General features: G+C 39.4%; 1 protein-coding gene across 2 annotated transcripts in view; it reads left to right on the forward strand.

Annotated features, from left to right (window-relative positions):
- HGFAC (HGF activator) overlaps positions 1 to 22,680 on the forward strand; it is a 40,643-nt gene that overhangs the window by 11,241 nt on the left and 6,722 nt on the right. For both annotated transcript variants that reach the window (XM_059471278.1, XM_059471279.1), the window contains exons 5-11: positions 2,152 to 2,277; positions 2,925 to 3,056; positions 4,381 to 4,491; positions 16,080 to 16,254; positions 18,584 to 18,669; positions 19,112 to 19,352; positions 21,826 to 21,965. In XM_059471278.1, the coding sequence (XP_059327261.1) occupies positions 2,152 to 2,277; positions 2,925 to 3,056; positions 4,381 to 4,491; positions 16,080 to 16,254; positions 18,584 to 18,669; positions 19,112 to 19,352; positions 21,826 to 21,965 (1,011 nt within the window). The remainder of the gene's footprint in view (positions 1 to 2,151; positions 2,278 to 2,924; positions 3,057 to 4,380; positions 4,492 to 16,079; positions 16,255 to 18,583; positions 18,670 to 19,111; positions 19,353 to 21,825; positions 21,966 to 22,680) is intronic.

Raw genomic sequence — 22,680 nt, forward strand, 5'->3', positions numbered from 1 at the left:
TAGGATGAAGAGAAGCCTGGGTAGGAAGTTTCTGCTGGAGGGTGCTGTTAGTACTGCACACACGTGGACTGTGCAGGCATAGCTCACATATATGTACAAATGTCCATCAACGTGAAATGCCCTTATAGGTGGGAATTCCAGATTTTGGGCAGGCTGGTAGGACTACTTCTCTGAATGTCTGGAAATCTTGGACAAATGGCCAAACCCCCAGGGAGACCCAAACATGGGGGAGAAAATTGCCAGACAGTATTTTTAAGATCCCTCTGGACTGATATGGAAAGAAAAAGTAGAGTGGTTTGGGCTGGGCAGGCAAGAGGAAGAGGCGTCATCCTAGGAGGAGCTCTGAGGAAAGTGGGTGGCAGAAACAGAATGTTTTTGTTGGGAAACATGGGCAGAAAGGTGAGACAAGGCTACTGCTCAATCAGCAGAGACTCGGAGAGATGAAGCTGCAGTCAAGATGAGAGCTAGCAAGCATGGAGTGCTTTATCCATGAGGTGCTTTAGACAGTGCTGAGAAAGTGTGGACTTGGCAATCCCCAGTTAATGGATAGTTAATTGTGGGCAAGATTCCCCACTGGGAACTGAGATGTGTCCATCTGCTTATGAGCAGAAGTTGTTCCTGGATTCCAGGAAAGATGTGGAGCAACACAGAACATGCCTGGAAGGTCAGACTGCAGTGGTGGGTGGGATGTAGTGAGGAACAGATTGAGAAAGAAATAAATGAGTGGAAGTGCTTCTTGCAGATTTAACAAGGGTACAAAAAATTTCTTGAACATTTGTTACAGCAGAAGATGGCTTGGAGATCAGATCATGGCTTGGATGTAGTGGGAATAGGAAATTTGAGGAAACATTACAGCACTAGAAGTTTCATAACCTTCAACAGCAGGAAGAGTAGGAATGTCACTGACTTCACTTGCTTTCCCTTGATGTTATCCTGGATTGAAACTCCCAGTGAATACACCCAGACCTGCTATCTAATAGGAATTACATCACTCTCTTCTGAAGTAAATATTTTGACCCCTGCAGGGGAAGCTCAGATTTACCCTGCTGTAGCAAATTCAGAATGCACCCTTTGTGCTTCACCTCAGCCCTGCTCATGTGTGCCTGTGCCTCTGCATGTTGCATCTCATGCTCAGGACACACAGTCTGGCTGAAGGAGCACCTGGATTGAGTAACCCTGGAGATGGCATAGCAGAGTTTGACTAGCATTAAAAAGGAAGATTTGAATGCAGACAAGCTGTTGGGCCAACTCTGGAGCAGGTGTAAACTTGTTGTTGGTTAACTTCAGCGGAGATCCATCCCTTGGCCCTGCCTGAAATCAGAAACACTGCCTGACCAGCAAGACTCTTACTACTTTTACATTGCACATTGCCAAGTAAAGCTTCTATTGCACGAGCTGTGGTACCTAACTCCTCTCCCACCACATTTTCCCATCATTCAGATAATTCCCCAGTAAATGGAAATATGCTAGACTGGTCCAGTTTTCATCTTTCTTGGTGTGATTTACTTGGATGTGTAAATGAGGATACAAGCATCATCATGTCACCCCAGGACAATGTGCTTTGTGGTTTTCTTTATAATTTTTCCCTTGGTTCCAGCTGTCCATTTGTTTTAGACATAATCCAAAATCCCATGGCAAATCCTTCTGTCGAGGGCTGTCCTTTGAGCAGTTTGAAAGTGATGCGCGATCCCGGCGGTGGCAGAGGCCGGGCAGCGCTGCAGCCTTCCTCCCTGCAGCCTTCCTCCCTTGCAGCCTTCCTCCCTTGCAGCCTTCCTCCCTTGCAGCCTTCCTCCCTTGCAGCCTTCCTCCCCGCCCAGTGTAAAGGCACAGCTCCATCTTGTGGGCACCTAGCCCGTCTTCTTCCTCGCCACAGTGCCAGCTCTGGGGACTCCAGGTGTGCCTGGACCTACCCCCTTCAGACAACTTTGTCTTGGGGGGTGAAGGTTCAGCTCAGAACCACATGGTTCAGATCTGCCTCATGGTTTTTAAAAGCTGGATAAATATGCTTCCATATTCCCCAAACCCGCTGTCAATTGGTTGGACAAACTTAGTTTTACATTAGTAGATGGTATTAAACCCACTGAGCATGGTTCACAGAGCCAAAAGGACAAAGCATGACTTATACCATACTTATTAACAACAATTTCTTAGTGGCCTCTCCAGATCACTGCGCAGACAACCCCTGCCAAAATGGAGGGACCTGTTCTCTCACTCACAGCCACAGGATGTACCACTGTACCTGTCCTGAGGAATTCACAGGCGAGGACTGTCAGCTGAGTAAGTATCTTCTACCACCAGTGTTACAACATGAAATATGAATAGTAAGTAGAGCTCATTAATGTTTGCTTAATGAAAAGGTAGTGCTGTTGTGATGGGAGAGACCACTGCAGCGTGAATGTTTGTGTAGGTGGATTTCCAAATGGTTATGACAGACAATCCATTCCTGACAGGACAACTGAAAATAGCTCGACTCTGCAATTATAAATCCAAGTATGCTCTGAGCATGGGAAACACAAAAAGCCTCTTCCCCTTCCTTTGCTGTTTTTAAGATTTAAATATCCCTTACATGTTTGGAAATTACTAATATTGCACTAGGCAATGCACAGAGATGTGAAAAAACAGCACAATTTCGGGGGATGCCTTGTTCCTTATGTACATGCACATGCTGGGGACAGTGATGCTGTCCTGCCTACAGGGCTTTAGGAGAAAGCCACCTCTGCCCTGAGGTTCCTGGAGCTGCTGCTCTACTGGCTCAGTGCCTCCACACTATGGAGGCTGGCTAGCTTGCGAAGAACTGTCAACAAACACGGATCTACTCAACAGGAAAAAAGGGATGAGCAGAGAATGATAATAGAAATTGTGGTGCCATTTCTTGCATGAAATAACATCTGAAAGCTTGTGTTGTTTGTAAAACTTCATTTCAGAGAAATGTTTTGACAACGGCCTCTATGAATTCTTTGATGTGGAAGTGAGCTGGTCAAGAGTCCAAGGAGGAGCAGTGGAGCAGTGCACGTGTGTGCATGGCCAGATGCAGTGTGAGCGTGTGGAACACGAGAGTAAGGCTCTGTTTTGTACCACAGCTGTAGCTCTGCATGGAGGGAGGATAAAGGACAGTGAGGGTATCAAAGCCTGAGAGGTGTTACACACCCTAATGCTGCCCTTACAGCTCTCTAAAAGACAACATTTTAGCTTTCCTTTCCAAGAGTGAGCAGTTATACTGACCCAGGAAATCCCTTCAATGTGTCCATCCTTATTTGAGGAAGCAACTATTTTAGGAGGAATTTTAGGGACATACATTGTTTTCTTACAGAGAAAAAAAATATATATAAGAATATACAACAGGTTATATAGTAGGAGTGGTAAAATTCTTTCTCCAAAACTATAACCTGCCTGAGAGGTGAAATCTGCACACCAACAATCACTTCATATTGCTGTTTTGCCTCTGTTTCTTCCCAAGTCCATCTCACTCTTGAATTAGCAGCATGTAAATTTTACCTGCCTCCAAGATCCCGTAAGGCCTGCATTGGCTCCAGGGTCCGCATGATTTTTGGCCCATTCCTGGCAGGTATGATGCTTACATTATGAAGCCTCCTCCTTTTTTAAGGGGCTGCCAGGAGCCCAACACCCTGGCCAGCCAGCACTGGCTATGCACTTTGGGTTGTCACCCATCTGAAGAAGCCAGCACGGCTCCTTTCATTTGGAGGAGAGATGTTGGGAAGCAAACCATGTGCCTCATCTACACATGTGCTCTGGTATGGCTATTCTGCTAGTCTGGCTAACTTTTACCTTGCCCAGATTCACAAGTAAGTCACAGTACAAATGAGTTTCATAAAAGCCCTTTGGAATGTGTAGGTGCCTTTATTCCCTTATGTAATTGGAAATTAAAGTATGGAGAGTCAATTTCTAGGACATTGAGAGTCCATGTGAGAGTTGGAAAATTTGATAGACTGAATACTTCCCAATCACAGATCTTAAATATTTAACTGAGCTCCCTACTAGATATGTTATTATAAATTCTAATAGAGCTTAGTGGCAAGTCTAGAATTGGCAGAACCCTCTATAGAGGAAGAAATGTTAATACCATCTCCACTAGTAATAATAATCACCACCCCCATTTTACCTATTGTTCACTGATAATATCTTTCAATAGCTGAAATTATCCAATAGCAGGGAAAACAATAGACAGACCTCAGTGGGCAGAAATAATTTGAGTTTCCTTTCCTTTAATTTATCACAAGTGTAGGTCTGACATAAACAAAGAAGAAAAACTTCCCCCAAATGCATATGCACAGAGGAGATGCACTAGAGTAAGTTAAAATGGGCTGATTCTCTTGAATATTTTGTACCTTTGGTTTGACCATTCGTTGTGTTTCCTTGTAGGTTGTGTTCATAATCCTTGCATGAATGGTGGAGAGTGTAAGATGGTTGTCTCCACTGGGAAAACAGTATGTGATTGCAAAGAAAATTATGCAGGAAAGTATTGCAATATTGGTGAGTACAACAACCTACAGGCAGACAGAATTAGGAGTTTTCGTCTGGGTATAAGGCTGGTGGGTTTGGCTCTGTTGTGTTCTGCATTTGAGGACATTTCTTGTACCAACTGAAGAGTCACACAGAACAAGGGTTTAATGTATTTATCCAGTGTAAAATATAACACACACTTCACCACTGAGACTCAGCTTCTAAAAATATTTTTTCACGCCCTTTACTTTATAGAAAATCAAACAGAAATTTTAATCCAATTACACATGCCTATAAAATAAGTGCATGTTTCTATTTTGCAGAATCAGTCACAGAGTTCTACTATAGAGCTACTGCCTCCCTACACATCCACACATTCCCTATAAAGCAGGGATTTACATCTGACAAAATCTAGCAGCCATTCTTTGGTAGCACTCAATGACTGTGGGACAGAGAAAATGCTCACCCTTTGGGTTACTGGACATTTTAAGTTAATAGCACATTTAGCCCAGTACAGGTTATACAAAACCCCTTCCTTTCTCTGGTGGGTCAGAGAAATCTGTTTTTTGGTATCTATGTGCAAGTCCTGTTTTGTATTTTAGGTGCTACATAGTTTTGATACAACTTTCCTCCAGAAGACTTAACATTTATCCCAGCAGGGGTTAAATCTTGCTTGCATGCTATATCTGCAAGTCGTGCCAGTGGCTACTTTTTAAATAAATGCACATTTTAGGCATAAATTTTAATAGACCTTCAGTCACACAATCCTGTGACCCTATCAATTCACTGTCTGTGTCTTTCTGGGTGCATAAATCCCATGGCTCATCAAAACTGAGGACATGACTTCCAGTGGCTCTGGTGGGCACTTTCTTAATCCAAGTGTGTGGTGGGGTAAAAAACCTCTTAATGAACACTGGAATTTATATCTGGCATTCTTTTTGTTACTCTGATAGTTAAGAAATGGTGTAGTCAACTATTCTAGCTGGGGAAAAAAAAATAAATCCATTTGGGAGACCAGCAGTACAGCTGGAAAAGCAAATAGCAGGAGTGAGTGGGTAAATTGGACAATGTATGAGCTGGTCCTGGACTCACCAGGTATCTGATGAATCATGAGAAATGGCTTTGGGACTCTTTAAATCCTTCATAAGGAGCACTATTTTAGCTCAGTTGCTCTGTCCTTTAGTTACCCTGGGGAGATTGTTCCAGGCTTTGGGAATGCTGCTGCAGGGATCTGGGTGAGGGGCTGCACAGCACACACTGTGTGGCCTGGAGCCTGGGGCAGGGCTGCCCTCTGCTCATTTTCACATTAAACTGCTTTTCCAGTTCCTGTTTTATTATCAGCTTCCCCTGCCCCAAGCAGCAGTGGTGCAAACAGAGACATCCACCCAGCAGGGCTGGATCATAAACACCAGAAAGGCAGTTTTACAGCTGTCATACAGGTTTCTGACTAGCTTTGAACAAGAAATAAGCAGGTGCTCTTTGATTACTTGAAAATAATAAAGCAAACATTTGGTTTGCTAAACAAGTGGCTTTGGATGCATACAATCCATCTGTGTTCAGCTTCCTAACACCCCTACACAGAGTGGGAACTGAAGAATTGTGTTTGTGTGTCAGGGCCTTGCAAAGAGTCTAAAAAAAGAAAAAAAACTCTTTGTCAAGATGCAGTAATTCTGAATTAATGCAAATAAATTAATCTTCAGGTCTACACACCTGGTACTATCACCACAGTAGGGCAATGGCATTCTGGTGAAAGTGCCTTGTATTCTCTGAGTGCTCAGAAATTATTTTTAAACATTTGTTGGATTAATTTTTACTTTAACACTTTAATTTGATGCAGTGAACAGAAATGGCTTTTTTCCTTTTTTTCCTTTTTACTGTCTTGTACAGTTTCCCTTGTCTAACAGGATGTACTTGTGAGGTTACCCTTTAGTTGGAATAGCTGGTGGCTACAATGCTTGATTCAGAGAAAGTGTTACAGTATTTCCTCTCCAAAGTGTACTTTATTCTGAATTATCAGTTAAAGAGGCAACCTTAAAGCCAAGGTGTGATGCAAAAATGTCTTCTTAGATTTTTTTTTAAGCAGAAATCAATTTAATAAACAGGAAGTCTCCCAGACTGTTATTGAGATGTAATATGTTTGAGGTATCCTCTGCCCTTGACTTACACAGAGAATAACCAGCCTTCATATGTACCTAATGAAAAACCAGCAAATTTATCCTAACATTTTACCCAAAAATATTAAACATTATACTCAAAAATATTAATAATGAAGTACCATCCTTCATCCATCATATCACAAGGTTTAGTGCTGTTGTGCCTCAAGCACTGGTAGAGTAGGAGGAGCAAAACCAGGAGAAAAGTACTGAAAACACCTCTTGGTTGAGGATATACTTAGCAGATGCTTGGACCATCATATCTGTCAGACCTTTACCTGTTTTCCATGAATTTGTCTAAATTCTTCAGTATTCCTTTATGCTTTCCCCTTTCACAGCATTCCATGTCAAGAAGTCCCAGATTATAAATAGATGTGATGAAAAGAACTATTTTCTATTGTTAACAAAAAACCTACTGCCTGGTAATTTTATTCTTCTCCTTTGAACAGTGAGTAACAGAATAATCATAACTTTTGTGATTTTAAAGATACCTATTTATCCGTCCATTACTTTTTGGACTACAATGTCCCTATCAGTACTCAAAACTCATCTTTGATCTTAAAATTCTCTTGCGAACAATCATCATATATGTGTGTGTGTGTGTATATGTGTATGTGTATATATATTTCTAGGCTACTATCATAAATGACCATATAGCTACTGGAAAATCATGAGCTGACTTAAAATAAAAAAGAGAGATGATAAAAGTAACAGAGGAGATATCCATCACAAAGGAGATTGATATACAAAAGACAGTTTCTAATATAGATTTCTATTCTTTGTGGCAATACATTATTTTCTTCTTAAAGAAGAAACTTGCAGTACTAAAGAAAGAACTGCCATTTAAAAAAGTGTTCTGAGACAGTTTATATGCATAGGATTTCAGTGAAGTTTAATTTTGAAGGAAATTAGAGGCATCACCAACAAATCTCTCCCCAAAGAGATGCTGTTTAAAGTTGTTCAAGGAACCATGTTTAATTAAGTTCAATTCATAATAACTGTCCTTAAATATGCATCTGTTTTCAGAAATAAGGATTTTGTGCTAAAAGAGTGACTGCACCCTCTTTGGAAACAGCTCTTGCTGGGACAGCTCTGAATCCAGGCTCTAGGTGAAGCTTCAGAATCAATTGCCCAATCATGAGTAGCAATGGTTGTCTCACTGAACACAGAAATTTATCAAAAGGGCCCAAATCCAACCACTTTAGCAGTGGCAAATGTGGGCAAGAAGTAAAACCTGAGAAAGATGGGAGTGGAATATTTTATCTCTAGCCCAGGCTGGCATTGGAAATGGAGAGCGGATTTTTTTGTAGATAATTAACTTTGTAAATATTTAGCTTCACTGGAGGTGATAATTGATGACAAACAGTTATAAATATGTAATTGTAAAATTACTTTGACATTTTATGTTTCTTTGAACAGACAGGAGCCATGGTGGAGATGCTGGATACAGAGGAGGAGTTATCTGGCCAGAGGACAGATAATTCATTATAATATGCATTTATGGAGAAGTTAAAGGGAATTTAAGGGTAAAGGAAGGAGATGTAGAATTTTTTTTTCAGCGGGTTAGTGCCTTTAGGTTTCTGTGGTTGAAACCCCACCATTGCATTCACAGTTTTTGCTTTAGTTTATGGGATGTGAATGGAAATGAATATATATTTTGCCAGATTTCCATGTAAAAGCACTTCCTTTCTCTTACCACAGCTTTGTTACTGTTGGTTGGATGTCAGTTGTTATTAAATTTGGGGTACTTATTTGTATTTTAAATTCATTCTTGATGTATTATTATTTATGCTTTATTTATATTCTGATATGTTAGTGGGGTATATTGACTCTCTTAGTCACCAAGTCTTTTCCTGAAGCATTTGCTCACTGTGGTTGTGGGTTGCATTGTGGGTTTGAGTGCATTGGGAGCACTGCACAGAGGATTAAACATTTTGAGTTTTCTTTGGATTAAGGCTTAGGCAGCCTTAATCCAAAGAAATGGATTTGATAATATTTTGATAATGGTTTTGATAATATTTTGGTCATGAAATGTGAAGTTGGTGAAGGTATTTCTCAAAACTCTGCTTTGTAGTGTTTGGGGGTATTTTCCTCATTAGGCTATGGATAATGGAATTAGAGGGGTACCATATCTTTAAAGAAAGCATGAGTTGGAATTCTAATTGTGGAAAGCTTCTGGTTATGTAAGCAGATGTGGTGTATGTCAGAAGTAGGCTGAGGATTTTCAGAAAAGGAAGATGATAGAAAAGCTGAATATATAATGACCTACAGGAAAAAACCCCCAAAACTTCTTGGCCACATCTTTAGGGGTTAAACTGGAGGAGTTTGAGGTAATAGAATTAGCAAAAAATGACAGCAAACCCACCTTTTTAGTGGTTCATTTACTGAAATAGTGTGTTGGCAGTTTTCTACTAAAAAAGCTACTTTAGTAAAGGAAATTCAGCTCTGGAGGCTGGCAGGAAAGTTTTAAATATTTTTTGTTTTCTGAAGAAGACATAAGATAATGAATTTTAACTTTCTGCTTTATATTTATGCTGTACTAGAATGCTTTTGGATTAGTGTTTGATTTTTTACTTTCTAGAAATGCAGAGGGAAACAGGGTGAAGTATAATAACAAGGTCCCTTGGCTGACAATGATAAATGGGCATTTAACTGGTCAGTCAGTCCCCCACTGAACTTGGACAGGTGGGTCTGTAAGTAAGACTTGAAAAGGGTTTCTAAGTGAGGCTGAGATGATGCTTGTTGCTTGCTTGTGTGAAGCACTGGGCTTAATAATGTAACTAGACTGGAAAATAATAAAGTCATTCTTTCTCCACAGTTGTGGAAAAATAGGTGGAGCAGCAGATAAAAAAGCAACATTATGTATTAATACATATTATGTATTAATATGGCTTGTAGAGGTGATTATGTATTTGCACAGGACAAGTTTTAGAGGTCACCATGGAATTTGAATGAGGGGAGGCATGGGTTAATAATGCAAGGGTAATGAAGAGAAAGCCTAGAGCACCACTGCAGAAATAGTAATGGTGGGTTCAATTTTTATCAGATTTTGAATTATTAAAATAAAATTCTACAATGCTGGAGTTATAAGGATAAAACTATGCCCAGTGGCATAGTTGCCTGCAATGATCAGTGGAAGGAGGCACTGGAAGATGAAGAGATGGGTGAGCATGGCATTGTCCACTAAGCCCCCACCTGTGATTCATTGCACTGAGACAGTTCCACTCCAGGGGATGGTGAACAGGAGACCAGAGACAGCTGTGGCTTTGCAAAACAACCATTCCATGTCATTTATGGAGGTGACAGATGTGAGCAATGATAGGCTCTTCTTATCTCCCAGCCTTCTTTATAATTTTAGGGCCATAATAAAGCTTTTGGCTAATATGGAGGAAAACAAAAATGAAGGAAATACTGTTTGCATTGGGGTTATGGATTAGTAATTTATATTTGACACCTTGGCAAATGTGAGCTAGAGATGAGAGCTAATGAGCTGGGCTGGTAGAGGCATGGCATACAGCAAGGACTGTCTCTGTAAGGATTAGAAGATAAGGCAGATAACAAAGAAAAGATTTCTCAGAGATAGAAGTAGGTTAAAGATCCACAAATTACTTTATTTTTACATAGATGTGCACTTCCAGATGCTGGTGGGCACTAAGTTTTCTGTGTTTTGCTCTCTATTCCTACAGTGTTGCCTTTTTAGATGACACGTCTTTGTTCTAATCCTAGTATAAACTAATATGATTAATATTAGCAGCCTCTAATATGAAGCAGCTGCTTAGTCCTTAGTCTTGTGAGAGTGCCTGTCTTGGCAGCAGTGCTACTGGGTGCTGGTTAATTGAAAGCCATTAGTGTGTTTTTAATCCTATTTGTGATGTGTTTGGGATGTGACAGTGGTTTCAGTTCATTATGTTACAGAGGGCACATCTTCTCTTGCAGTACAAGAGGACTGACATCTCTTAACCCATGCAGGCTGTTGTCCTGTGTAATTGTCAGGAAGGTGGTTGAAAGGAAGATGTGGAAGATGCAGCTCATCCTTGGATTACTGCATTATTTGTTTCTTCAATCTTCTGCTTTCTCAGCCTACTCTGGATGCTCTGGGGGCTCAAGAGACCCCCATGTCTCATTAAAATCTCTCCACAGAGCAGCTGCTCCTCTGCTGACCATCATTCACTGCTACACAGTCTGTTCCTTTTCCTGCACAGTGAGTTATTTTGGCTCAGTCTCTAAGCACATCAGAACCTACAGGTATATTCAAAAGAATGAAAGCTTTCACTATGAATTAGGCACTCAGATATTCTTCAAAATCCCGTATGGCAGGCTGTGTAACTGTCAGAGTAATATAGCACCGATATTGGCTTGTTGTTGCCAGAATTTCTTTCCCCTAGCTCTTGACAGCCTTTTCCTAAATATATTGCTCCTATTAGCTTTATATACCTACCTATTGGATTGCATTTATGTGTCTGTAAATCTTAACTATTGTACTAGAATTGAACATAATAAATAGAAAAATGAAATGGAAAAAGAGCCACTCCTTCCTCTTATGTAGGATATTACTTTTCTAAGCTATAAGAAAGTACTGGCAGAGTTTATAGATTTCTGGATTTAAACTTTTATATTAAGGAATTCAACTTATTGAGAAGGTAGCTTTGTACATAAGCTTTTATAACAGATATAAATCTCTTCAATTTTACCTCAGATGATCTAAGCATTGGCAAGTATGAAGGGACAAAGAGACTTTAAAGAAGAAATATATTAAAAAATGTCTAGTTTCAGTAAATGTAATGTGCCATCCTCATGTCAGCATGCAACTTTAAGAGGTTTTGTGCATATAAATCACTTTTTTTCCCCCAGTCTTAAATCTATCCTTGTTTTACATGTTAATTTTCTGCTAGATTAATTAATTACAAAAAGATGCCAATTTTCCCACCTTTCTGCCCAGCTTTTAGCTCAGACAGATTGGTTGTGTCATAATCAGGCTGCAGTTTCAGCAGGCATTCATTCCAGTGTTAGGTGCTGTCAGTCCAGAGGTTTTACTGCTATTCAACAACTAGAAAGTGACACAATTATTTGAATCAGTTATTTGTTATATATGTGTTCAATCTGCTGTTCATGACCCCAAAAAGAAATATTGAAATATAGCTATATATTGTAAGAGTATGATTGAATTATATTGAAATATAGATACATAGGTGCCCTTACATTTCACTTGTGGTAAGTGTTCATTAATTTCTAAACTCTGAAAGCCACAGTGGGTGCTATTGCTGCTCACATTCACAGAAAGGCAGGAAAATGTGAAGCAATTTGCTTCAAGCCAGGAACAGTCCAGGTGCTGCTGCCATGCAATCCTCTGCCTCATGTCATCAGAATTCACATTCTCATCATTAATGAGTGAAAAAAGGGCAACTGGTTTCTTCAGTGGAGCCTGCTCCTTAGATATTTACAGTGATTTTCAGTGGCATAGGAACACACTGGAAGATAAGTCAAATCTTCCTTTGGAAGCAGTACTGGGTGGATGTCTTTTAAAGATCTCTTCATGGTGTTTGTTTCATTTAGCACAGGAATATTTGCCTTATTGCTCTCAGAACACATGGCAGGGTGCGTGTGTCTGTGTGTGCTGTGTTTCAGTGCACAATTTGATGGAATGAGATGCCTGGAAGAGCAATCTCTGTAAGTACCAGAGACTGCTTTCTCTCACACATTTACTGCCAGCCCAGAGTTGTCATTGTCTGCCTGTGCAGCAGGGGAAGTGCAGCTCCCTCAAATCAAAGGCTTTCACACCTTTCATCTCTGAGGGCAGCTCACAGCTACCCAGGAAGGGAGATCAGGGAACTTCTGGCTGAATGAAGAAAGGACCAACCCTTCTGCAGGCAGCCCATGAGTCTGAACTCATGGAAAAAGGAAATTTGGCTTATACCCTTGTAAAGGATGGCTTGAAGGGCAGCACATCCTGTAATGTTGAGGTTGTGTAAGCAATAAATTAATGCAGAGGTGTAGAACATCATTGTTCAGTGCTGTTCATCTTGAGGAAAGAGCATCAAGCTGAGTCAGGGGAGGTTTAGGTTGGATATGTTCTTTTCCTCTTCCCCCTTCTCTGTTCCTGCCATCAGCTTACATAGAACAATACAAAAAATGAATATAACATTGTACTTCATGAAAGCATTACTTGTTGGTCAGGGATAAATCAAAGCATTGCTGAATGAAAGGGTTACTTTAAACCATCCTGTCCCAGAATCAGAACCATTGGTGGAAAAACATATTTTTATAAATAGAATGAAATAGCTGATGTGTATCTGGAAAAAAACAAAAAAACATTCCAAGCTCAAAAAATCAGGAAAATTGATGGTGAGGTGTTTTGGGGAAAAGGAAACGTGAAAGATTCATTGTTTTCTGCAGAGAGTTTCAAAAGAAACTCCCAGAAATATTCAGGTATGTAACTACAGGACTTGAAACAAGATCTAAAGAAAAAAAGTCTTGTGAAATGCTTTCAGAAAGTTAGCAATTAGAACTGCTATTTCAGGTTGCTGTTAATTTTAAGACCCAAACCTGTTTTATTGGAAAAGGCAGAGATTTGCTGTGACTTGCTTATAAAATATAAAATCTTAACATGTGTAATATTTTACATGAGCTCTTGAAATACCTTAAACTGAAAAAATAAAACACAACAAAAGATTATTTATAATTTTAAATTTTAATATTTTTCTGAAAATAAGCTAACAGGGGTGATAGTGGCATAGGACTGTAGAGTAAATTGAATCCGCATTTGCATCAAAACTTTCATAATCTGAAAATTTAGGCCATTTCTATTCTTAGCAGTGATTTGTGGTAGTACAGTGAAGTGAATGAACAAGAAAACACATATTACATCCTCTATTAATTTCTTACACATAAGAAAATAAATATGTTTCAGAGTTGTGAGAAATTGTGGAAGCTATGTGGATCTGGGACTGAACAGTTCCCAGTCAGAGCAATCCATTAAGAACTGCTGAAAGCAGACCACCTACACACTATTTCTGACAAAGGGGAAAAAGAGAGTTTTTTCAGTGCTGTAACAGTTCAAAAAAAGAGAATTAGAGGCAAAAGGTCTACATGACTGCAATAATTGCAGAGATATTTTTAAAAACTGTTTTTCCTGAGTTATAGGTGATAAAATGTACAAAGCATTGCAGATACTTCTCACGGCCTTAGTGGGTACCATGGTGCTGCTGCCAACCAGTCAGGTAAAGGAGTCTGGAGTGGAGCACAGACCAATGGAAAGTTGCTAATGAATGTTAATTCTTCACCTCAGAAGCCTTCCCACAGGTTGCAAATTAACTCAAGTTATGCCTGTTTCCAAAATACTCCTCATAAAACAAAAAAGAAACTAAAAACTTCTTGAGAGATATCACTGTTCCCCTCAACAAGTGCAAGATGTAATCTAAACATCTTAGCTACAGGAGGAGAACGTGAGGGATGGTACAGAAAGAGGCTAAATTCTTCCAGTTAAAATACGCTGGCAGCTTTAGCAATGACTGGCAGACCTGATGAAATCTGTTGGATTTTAAGCCTGACAAGGATAAGCACAAATTGTAAACACCATCTGCAAGACATCCAAACCACAGGTATTGCAGAATATGGCCCTGTGCAGAATATGGGTCTGTGCTGAAATGCAACCCCTTGTTTGGTTCTCATAAAAGCAGCCACTCTAAATTGTTTCTGAATGCAATAAATACAGCCCAAGTAAACACAGCACCTGCATAAATGAAAAAACTTAGCATCCAGCATGATTGTGGTATTTTCATGACACTGTTTCAGGCAAACAAAGCAGGGTAACTTGCAACTTCCTGGAAAATTAAATGGCAGGTTTGCCAAGACATGGTTACTCTTGCTAACAATACAAATGATAGGCAAGTTATTTTCTATGAGTTCCTAGATTATGGATTTTAAAACATGAGTTTGATTTAATGTTATTTTTATAGTCATTGAATAAAGGGAATTTGATTCAGGTTGTGGGTGGGAGAAAATGTGATCTCAGCATGTCAGAAGTGTCTGCCAGGCCAAGGTAGAGTGCATTTAGCTAGGTGTTTGCATACTAACTAATGTTCTTCCACCTAACTTCTTGACCTTCGCCTCCAAAATTTATGCCATATGCTTGCTTGTGGTTTTGAGGTCTGTCACTCCACTGATGACTTGGCAGGGTAATTAACAGCAGCAGTTCAGCACTGTGGTTCATTATTTCAGCCCTGGTTCTGTGCCCTGGTTCATGTGTCACCTTATTCTGTCAAAATAAACTGGTCTTTGGCAATAGCTGTCTGCACTGTGTGGTATGATGGATCATCCTCAGAGGGTGTTTTTCAACAGTTGGTCAATGATGTTATATCTTTAAGTATGCCTATAAGTTTAGAAGGAGATTCCACCAGTCTTGTGACATGTCAAGGACATGTCACGTTGACATGGCTGGGACAAGAAATCCTCTGAGGCTCGGTCACAATTAATCCTTTTTGTGCATTAGATGGTTTTGTGTTTCCTTTGGGATGCTCTTAGCTGTGTTTTGAGGTGTAGGCTTTCTGCTCAGTGTAGCTATTTGTATACAAATGCATCCCCATATGTTTTTCAGCCATAATGCTGGTATGTGCTGTTGATAGATCTTGGCAGCTGAGTATACAGGTCATAGAGTATGTATATGTCAGACCTAGCTGAAGAAATAGCCCTTATGCAGGTGATAAAGATGTGGGTTTTGAATAAGAAAATTCAGCCTACTAGTTAGAATTTTGCAAAATTGATGTATCTGCAACATGTAGCTACATATCTGTAATATACATGAGTATAGTAAGTCTGTATATATATATATGGGTGCATATGAGGCCATTAAAAGAAGTATTTTCAAAAATCAGGCCCTTGAAGCACTTGCAGAGCAGAGCTATGTTATTTTCAGTACTTTTTTTCTGTTTGAGCTGGTTGTCTTAAGCACCCTAAATTTTCAATGGAGATTCATTCAATGTGGATAGGAGTCTGTGGGGCCTACCTCATCTTAAGAAAGTTACCTCAAACAGGCTGCATCAGTTTGGCACTAGAAATCTATGTTTCTCTTAATTAACTAAAAAGGGAGCCTCCAGAGATGAGCTCAGTTGTGTCTAAAATTAGACCAGAGGAATCCCAGCCATATTGCTGACTTTGCTGCAGATTGCTGACTGAAATCTTCCATACCCAGTACAAAATGTAGGTCTAATTTTCTGCTATTCTGTCTGTTGATTAGTTACTTGCTCCTGTGTAAAATGAGGTTAACTTACTACAAATTTTAAGCAGAGATTTTAACTTCTTGGGTTCCTTTTTTCTTTATTAAAAAAATTCTTTGGTGCATTCAGGTCCTGTTTAAAGAGAAAGGCATTACAAAGTTGGGCTCTCATTTCAAACCTCAGCTGTGAAGTGCGTATTTAACATGCATTTAGCACTGATTCCTGATTCCTGACCAGTCTCTTCCTCTGCCAGTCCCAAGCCAACGGTGCTACATTGGCAATGGCACGGATTACAGAGGGACAGCCAACACAACCATCTCTGGACACAGCTGCTTGCCTTGGAATTCTGACCTGTTTTACCAAGAGCTTCATGTTGACACCATTGGGAAAGCAGTGGAGCTTGGCCTGGGACCCTTCCCTTACTGCAGGTGAGGAAGGTTCTTGTTTGTCCTGCGTTTGTACATCCAGAGATGGATGTGATGTGGAAATGAGAAGGGCCAGGGATCTCAAAGCAGGGTTCCCCTGTCTGAGGAAAGCTAGGCTGATTTCAGTAATCAGTCAGCCTGACAAGAGTGATTGTACAGAAGACAAGATCTGGTAGATAGGCTCAATCAATAGCTGCTGAGAGAAGCTCAGACACAAAATAATGTTGGAAATTCCAGGTCCTTTTCTTTTCCCCTGAGTAATGAAGTGTTATTCCCAAATGAAACCATAATGCAAAAATTTTGACATTGTTCATTAATGCTCATCCAAAAAGAGAAATCAATGCACTAGCTAAATTGAAATGGCTAAATTTAACTTTTTATTCTTTGCTTGTGAAAGACATACCATAAAGAAATATTTCCAAAAGTTATTTGAAAATGAAAAATCAAAGCACTATATTTAAATAAGGTTGAAGTGGGATGTGAAATTTGTTTTTCGATTTCTTACAAAGGAAAACTTTTGCCAAAGAAGATGTCCCAGTGTTTCAATTTTGATTGCACCACATAGTGATAAACTACATTTCTGCTGAAGTTTTCTATATGCACTTAAGCTATAATGAAAACAGCTTGTGCTATGTAGGTTTGTGCCTTCTCCTCAGTCACCTTATGTTCTTCCCCCCGTTTCTGAGGTATCCATGAGCTCAATGGATATCCACAAATAAAGGAAATGTTTTTGTTTAGAAAGAATATTTCTCATCTTGGAGATGAATAAATGCTAAACCTGCCAAACTATAGATGATTCTCCATAAATTACTGGTTGATGCCTTTTGTTTGTTTGCTTGATTGCTTGATTGAAGATTTTGTTTGTTTGCTTGATTGCTTATTTTTATATATATGTGTGTGTGTGTGTGTGTGTGTGTGTGTGTGTGTTTTTTTTAATGGAACTTAGACCAGTAGTTCAGGAAAATCAGAATCTATTGCACTTCTTAATTTGTTTGGTAATAAAAAGCATGCATGAATGCTGAAAGTAGCCCCTCTCTATGTAACACAAACCAACAATAAACAATTCCTACCCCATCCTTTAAACCCTCCCACCTTGATTTCCAGGGCTTGCTCCTCATGCAAACATTTCAGTATTTGGTTTATGGTGTCCCAGCACAGTGTGGCAATTTACGTGGCACAGATTTTGTGCTTTGATGAAACTTGAGCCCTTTGATTTACATCATTTATGCCCAATATTCACTTCCAGATTTGAAATGCAGAGAACAAAATGGCGTAGGAGCTGATGTGTTCATGTTCTGTAGAGCTGAGAAAAAAGCTTTTCACTTTTTTGTCAGCTTGTTACAATTTCTGGGGATATCTCTGCTGTACTATATAATCCTGCAGATATCTTCTTCTTCAAATAGTCTAATTTAGAAACATTGTTGGCGGAAGATGACTCAACCTGTGTTGCTTCTTCAGTTCTGAGAATTTGAAAGTGCTCTTATCTTTTTCTGAAGAGCAGTCAGATTGAAAAAGAAAAAAATAATCAAAGATAGCACTTGTGATAAATCCAACTGAAATTAGAATTACTGCTTATCTGGAGCTCTGAACTACCTTGTCTATTCTTCTTGGTCTAATAAAGTCTCCCTATATTCTTGGAGGTGTAAACTGGGCAGATTTCTGGTCACTTAAAATGCGCTGATAAAGACAGGCTGTACACAGAGAAACCCTAATGGAGTCAAACCAAAATCTGTTTAACACCAAGGTAATAAAGAGCAAAATGGTTTCCATTACTCCTTTGTCTTTTCCCAACCTTTCTGAGGAATACAATATTTTCTTGAAATAGTCTTTCATTTCCTCAGACTCTCCAGGGAATGTGAACCTGAGATTTGCAAATTCATTTTTGCTAGCTATTCTTGTTATGGATTTCCTATGATTCTACCTGTGTTGGAATCTCCTTGCCTAAAAAATAACCTAAACCAGGAATCTCTCCCATGGGATTTAGTTCTGAAAATAGCTGAGCTGATACCTGTGAAAGCACTTCAGTGTGGGCTGTAGTTAAATGCTGTGAACGTGCTCATGCATCCAAATACTTGTAGGCAAGTTTCACAGGTGTTCAGTCATGTCAGTATTTCATGTCCTAGAGAGCCTTAGTCTTGGTTAGTTTTAAGATGAATAATTATGTTGAAAAACTGCTCACCCTTGTAGGTGAGTACTTTGTCAGATGGCTCAAAATCTGAGAGCCCTGTCAGTGGTGTGCATGGTGCAAGAGAAAAAAGAAAACTTTGGGAAGCTTTGGGAAGCTAACACTGTGGTTAATGCTTGTAATTCCCTCTTCTCCTGAATTCACCAGAAATCCAGATGATGATGATAAGCCCTGGTGTTACACCATGAAGGACAGCAGTTTGTCTTGGGAGTATTGTGACATTCCAAGTTGTGGTATGTAAAGACTTTCTTAAAATCCATGTTATGAATGAATAAAGATTTATTGATACTACAACAAGGTTTCACTGTATAATTTTGAATGCTCTACTGCTCCCAGAAGTGTTGAATATGTTACTGTTTCCAGTAAACAACAGGCTTCCTTTGCATTTTTGGAGTTGTGATACAGTCTGTGATTCTTGTCCTGAAATAGCAGCAGTGTCATACTACTGTTTTGGTCACAACCATCCCAATATCACCAAACCTTCTGCTAGAGCATGCAAGGTGCCAGAAATTACTGATGTTTTGGTAAAAATTTTCATCACCCTGGGAATTACAGGCCCAGAAAAGGGAGTGTGAGCAATGAGAGGTCTACAACCTGAGGATGTATGAGACATGGTGTTTAATTCCAAAACATAAAGATTCTGGTAGTCTGAAGCCATATGCCTTTTTATCTCAGCAAGCAGGGAAAGGAGGCCACTAGTTCCAGCCACAGTAGGTAGTTCTGCAATCACCAAAAGACCATGTGGAAGAAGACATAAAAAAAGAAGTTTTGTGAGACCTAGGATTGTTGGGGGATCTTCATCTCTGCCTGGATCTCACCCCTGGACAGCAGCTATATATATTGGAGAGAGTTTCTGTGGTGGCAGCCTGGTTCAGACCTGCTGGGTTGTGTCAGCAGCACACTGCTTTGCTCACAGGTAAGCTCACTCCTTAGTGTGACAGTGGGTCCTCACAACAAACCTGAACTGAAACAAGAAAAAAGATGAAATTATAAAAGACCAATGTGTCAAAAGGATTTTCTGGCAATTTGAATACTCTTCATGATCTGAAAAATGGCTTGGACTACTATAATCCCATAAGCTCTTATCTTGTTCCTTAAGGAGTCTCAAAGAGTCTAAATACCCTGACTAAAGGAATAAGGTAGGGTGAAACAGCACATAGAATGGGGCATTGCATGTGCAAGAACCTGCAGGGGAGCAGAAGTATTTATCTTCTTCTTGGTTACCTTTCTGAATGTTTATGCCTTTTTTGAGATATAACAGAGATGACTGTGCTCTCTGCTGTGTTTTGTTCAGAAAGGCTGAGACAGCCAAGCAATGATTTATTGGAGACGATAAATTACTGTTGGTTGACACAAATAGAGTGGGCTGAGCTTAACAAAAAGCCACATGGAAGAGCTAAACAGTCAAACTTCTGAAGCTGATTTTCTTGAGAGAGTTTTTTGTTTTCTCCTGTGGGACACTGGAGAAAATATTGATTATAGAATGCTCTTACTTTATTCTAAATACTTAATTTTCTACAAATGCTCAACACTTTCCCTGATTTCAGTTTGATCACGTTCAAGGGAAAAATATTACATCATTTGATACCCATTGTTCCTTTGCATAGTAAAGAAGCCAAGAGAAACAGAAAACCTTTTGCCAGAATATAGACACTGATAGCTTTTAGAGCTAATAATACCACTGTGAATGCTGTACTGAAGCATTTGGAGCTCAAGCCACAATGCATTTGTTTTTCAAATGTTGTGAAATAGCTACTAACTTTGGCAGCTGTTCAGGACATTTCCACCCACTTCCAGCTGGTCGTTTGGTACGTACAGATTTTCCATAATTACTGCATTGTAGTCTGTGCTCTTGTGTTTGTTTAGTACCTCTGGTAGTCACAATTCCAACTGTTTTCCACTAGGAGACAATAGATACCTGTGCAGCTCAATTATTTCTTTTTTCTTTTCTGTAACCCCTCCTGTTTTATTTCTTTTCTTTTTTTCCTGAATGAACCATCTGAAAGTTCTAGTAGAATCATTCAGTGCTTCTAAAACTATTCTAAATACTGTTCCAGAAAGTGAACTTTCCACTATTTTACAGGCCCAAAATTTGATTTTCAAGGAGGTTGATTTACTACTGCAAAAATACTGAGAAAATCATGGCCTGACATATTAATTGAAGAACATTTTATTTTCTTGTATTTTGATAAAACAGAATACACTTTGTTTCCTTTCCTTTGTTAACCTTAAGCACAATTCTTGTAGCATCTCTCTGCATTGCAATTGCCCAGTCTCTTTTCTCTGAATCCATGGCTGCTGGTCATTGCTGTGCACTCAGTACTGGGGGAGTACTGGTACTTTTGTACCTGTTGGGCACAGAAATGCAACCAGGGAAACTGCAATGATGCAAACCACTCTGTGCATGATGTGTGACATCAGATATTTCCCTCTCCTGCACTGGGTAACAAAACACAGGAATGCTCCAATGTTGAAGAAACTTGCTAACTTAATTCATTATAGACTTAAGCAGTTTGAATTGGTTTTAGAACAAGAGTGAAATGTGAATTCTGTTGCTTTCAAAGCTAGAGACTGTATTTCCTTTCCTAAACGCTTCCTGATTATTCTCCAATGTCCCTTACTTCCCAGTTACTATACTTGTTCTTATTAGTTTTCTTTCCTAGGATGCTGGATATCAGAGAACTGTGGTCTTCAAAGTGAAAAACTGATAGTTGGAAAAGATGGTGTGAATTGCAATTACTGTGTTCTCCTCTGGCTGTAAAGTTTCCCATTAAATCCATGTGCTTTTGGGACTTCACCAGGTTGCTTTTGATTCTGGACAACAGATTTAACATAGATAAGCAAATCTCTTGTGATATCTTTTCAGTGGAAGCTTCCCAGATGTCCCTGAATTGTCAGTGTTCCAGCACCTTTAAATCTTGGCCCATGCTTGTAATTTTTTTCAGGAGACTGTTTTCCTGGAGAAACGAGATATCCACCACTGACTCATCTTTTGATCCCTCCTTTCTTTCTGAGCAGTTTTTGTATTCATTGGCAAAGCTGAGTTTGAGTTGACTCAGTTGAATTTCTAGAAGAGGTGTTTACATCCCCCAAAGATGCTTGCTAGCCAAGCAGCAGCTGGGCACAGTGCCTGTGCTGGCCTTTTCCTTCTTTCAAGAAGGAGCAGCCTTTAATTAGGCTAATCAGGACCCACAGAGCCTGGGTTTCACTGTAATATCTTTTTTCTTGCCCTCTGCAGGCAGGAAACCTGGGGAACAGGTACAGGCATTTGAGAGGGTAAAGAATGGACATAGTGGGAGGCTGAAGTTATAATGGTTCATAGGATACCCAGCCACTGGAAAATCACCTGCATTTGTCCTAGTAATGCTTGTCTCTCTTTTGCATTACAGTCCACTAAAATCTACCATTCGAGTAGTTCTGGGTCAACAAATATTTAATAAAACAACTGATGTAACACAGACATTTGAGATAGAGAAATACATCTTGCATCCTCAGTATTCCGTGTTCAATCCTACTGAACATGATATTGGTGAGTATTTTTCTTCAGACAGTTTTATTTTCCATTTACTCAACCTAGTTTCAAGTTTAGATGGTCTGTTAGAAACTGCCTTTAGAGCAGAAAAGTCATAGATTCTAGGAGAGGCTTTTGAATACCGAGGGTTCTTATTTCTACCAGAGTTATAACAGCATCTGAAGACTAGACAAATTCAGATGAAAAATAAATTGCAAATTTTAAATAATTATGATAATTAGCCTTTGGAGCAATTTACCTAGCTGTGTGGCAGATTGATCATCACTTCAAGTCTTTGTGAGATTAGGCATTTTTTCAACTGAACCAGAAGCTGTAGGCTTGATGCAGGAATTACTTGGTAAAATTCTATTGTCTGTATTGTATAAAGGATCTGACTAGAGGAATGTAATAACCCCATCTGCTCTGAAAACCTGTGATACTAAGAATCATTTTTTACACTGAGATAGATTTAAAAATCAGCTGTCTTATCACTCAGAAGTTAAATGCCCTTCTGATTGACCTTATAATATTAGTCAGAATGACAATGGAGCAGTAACTTATTTCTTATTTTCTGATCTGCTCTTGTGAAAGTTGTCACGTCACCCCAGGGCATCAAGCTGTGTGAGCCCTTTGTGAGATTATTTAATAGCCTGACATTGAGAATATTTTAGGTCAGGCATGTACTAGGTTGTTTTTTTGGCTCACAGATGGTGAATATTTTCTACTCTATTGC

Source organism: Ammospiza nelsoni, chromosome 4 (genome assembly GCF_027579445.1).
Source record: "Ammospiza nelsoni isolate bAmmNel1 chromosome 4, bAmmNel1.pri, whole genome shotgun sequence".
Lineage (NCBI taxonomy): Eukaryota > Metazoa > Chordata > Aves > Passeriformes > Passerellidae > Ammospiza > Ammospiza nelsoni.